Source organism: Plasmodium gaboni, chromosome 11 (assembly GCF_001602025.1).
Source record: "Plasmodium gaboni strain SY75 chromosome 11, whole genome shotgun sequence".
Lineage (NCBI taxonomy): Eukaryota > Apicomplexa > Aconoidasida > Haemosporida > Plasmodiidae > Plasmodium > Plasmodium gaboni.
The window spans coordinates 1,625,989-1,626,473 of NC_031491.1; the positions used below are offsets into that span (position 1 = coordinate 1,625,989).

The 485-nt window shown below is 21.0% G+C and overlaps 1 protein-coding gene across 1 annotated transcript in view; it reads right to left on the bottom strand.

Moving 5' to 3' along the window:
• PGSY75_1146800 (hypothetical protein) overlaps nucleotides 1–485 on the bottom strand; it is a gene marked incomplete at both ends in the record, with an annotated part of 9,073 nt that overhangs the window by 1,976 nt on the left and 6,612 nt on the right. The window contains one exon of the mRNA XM_018786580.1: nucleotides 1–485. This exon is cut by the window's left edge and continues 1,976 nt beyond it; it is cut by the window's right edge and continues 5,299 nt beyond it. Within this exon, the coding sequence (XP_018641375.1) occupies nucleotides 1–485 (485 nt within the window).

The following is a 485-nucleotide window of genomic DNA, read 5'->3' on the forward strand; positions in this document are numbered from 1 at the left end:
CCTCATTATTATCATTTTTTTTATCCTTCCTTATATCAAACATAGCATTTACATTATTAATATTATGTTTATTTGCATTTACCAAGTTAGAATTGTATTCTCCTTGAAATTCTGTTTTATTTATTCCTTGATTAAATTCATTTGCATTTAGCATAGCTTCAGAAGCGTTTGAATAAGATAAATGTTGTTGGAAGTCATTATTTTTAAAAGATCTGAAATTTTGTACATTATAATTATTGTGATAATCGTTCATGCAATTATTCATTATATAGTTACCATTATTTATATAATTAATATATTTTTGTTCATGATTTTGTTTATATATAGATGACGAATTATAAATATTTTCTTTTTCTTCACTTTTATATAACATATTCTTTTGCAATATATATTCATTATTATTTTCATACGCATTAATAGAATTGATGTTATTATAATTACACATATTGTCATGGTTAGATATGTTGATATATTGTTCTTTATTC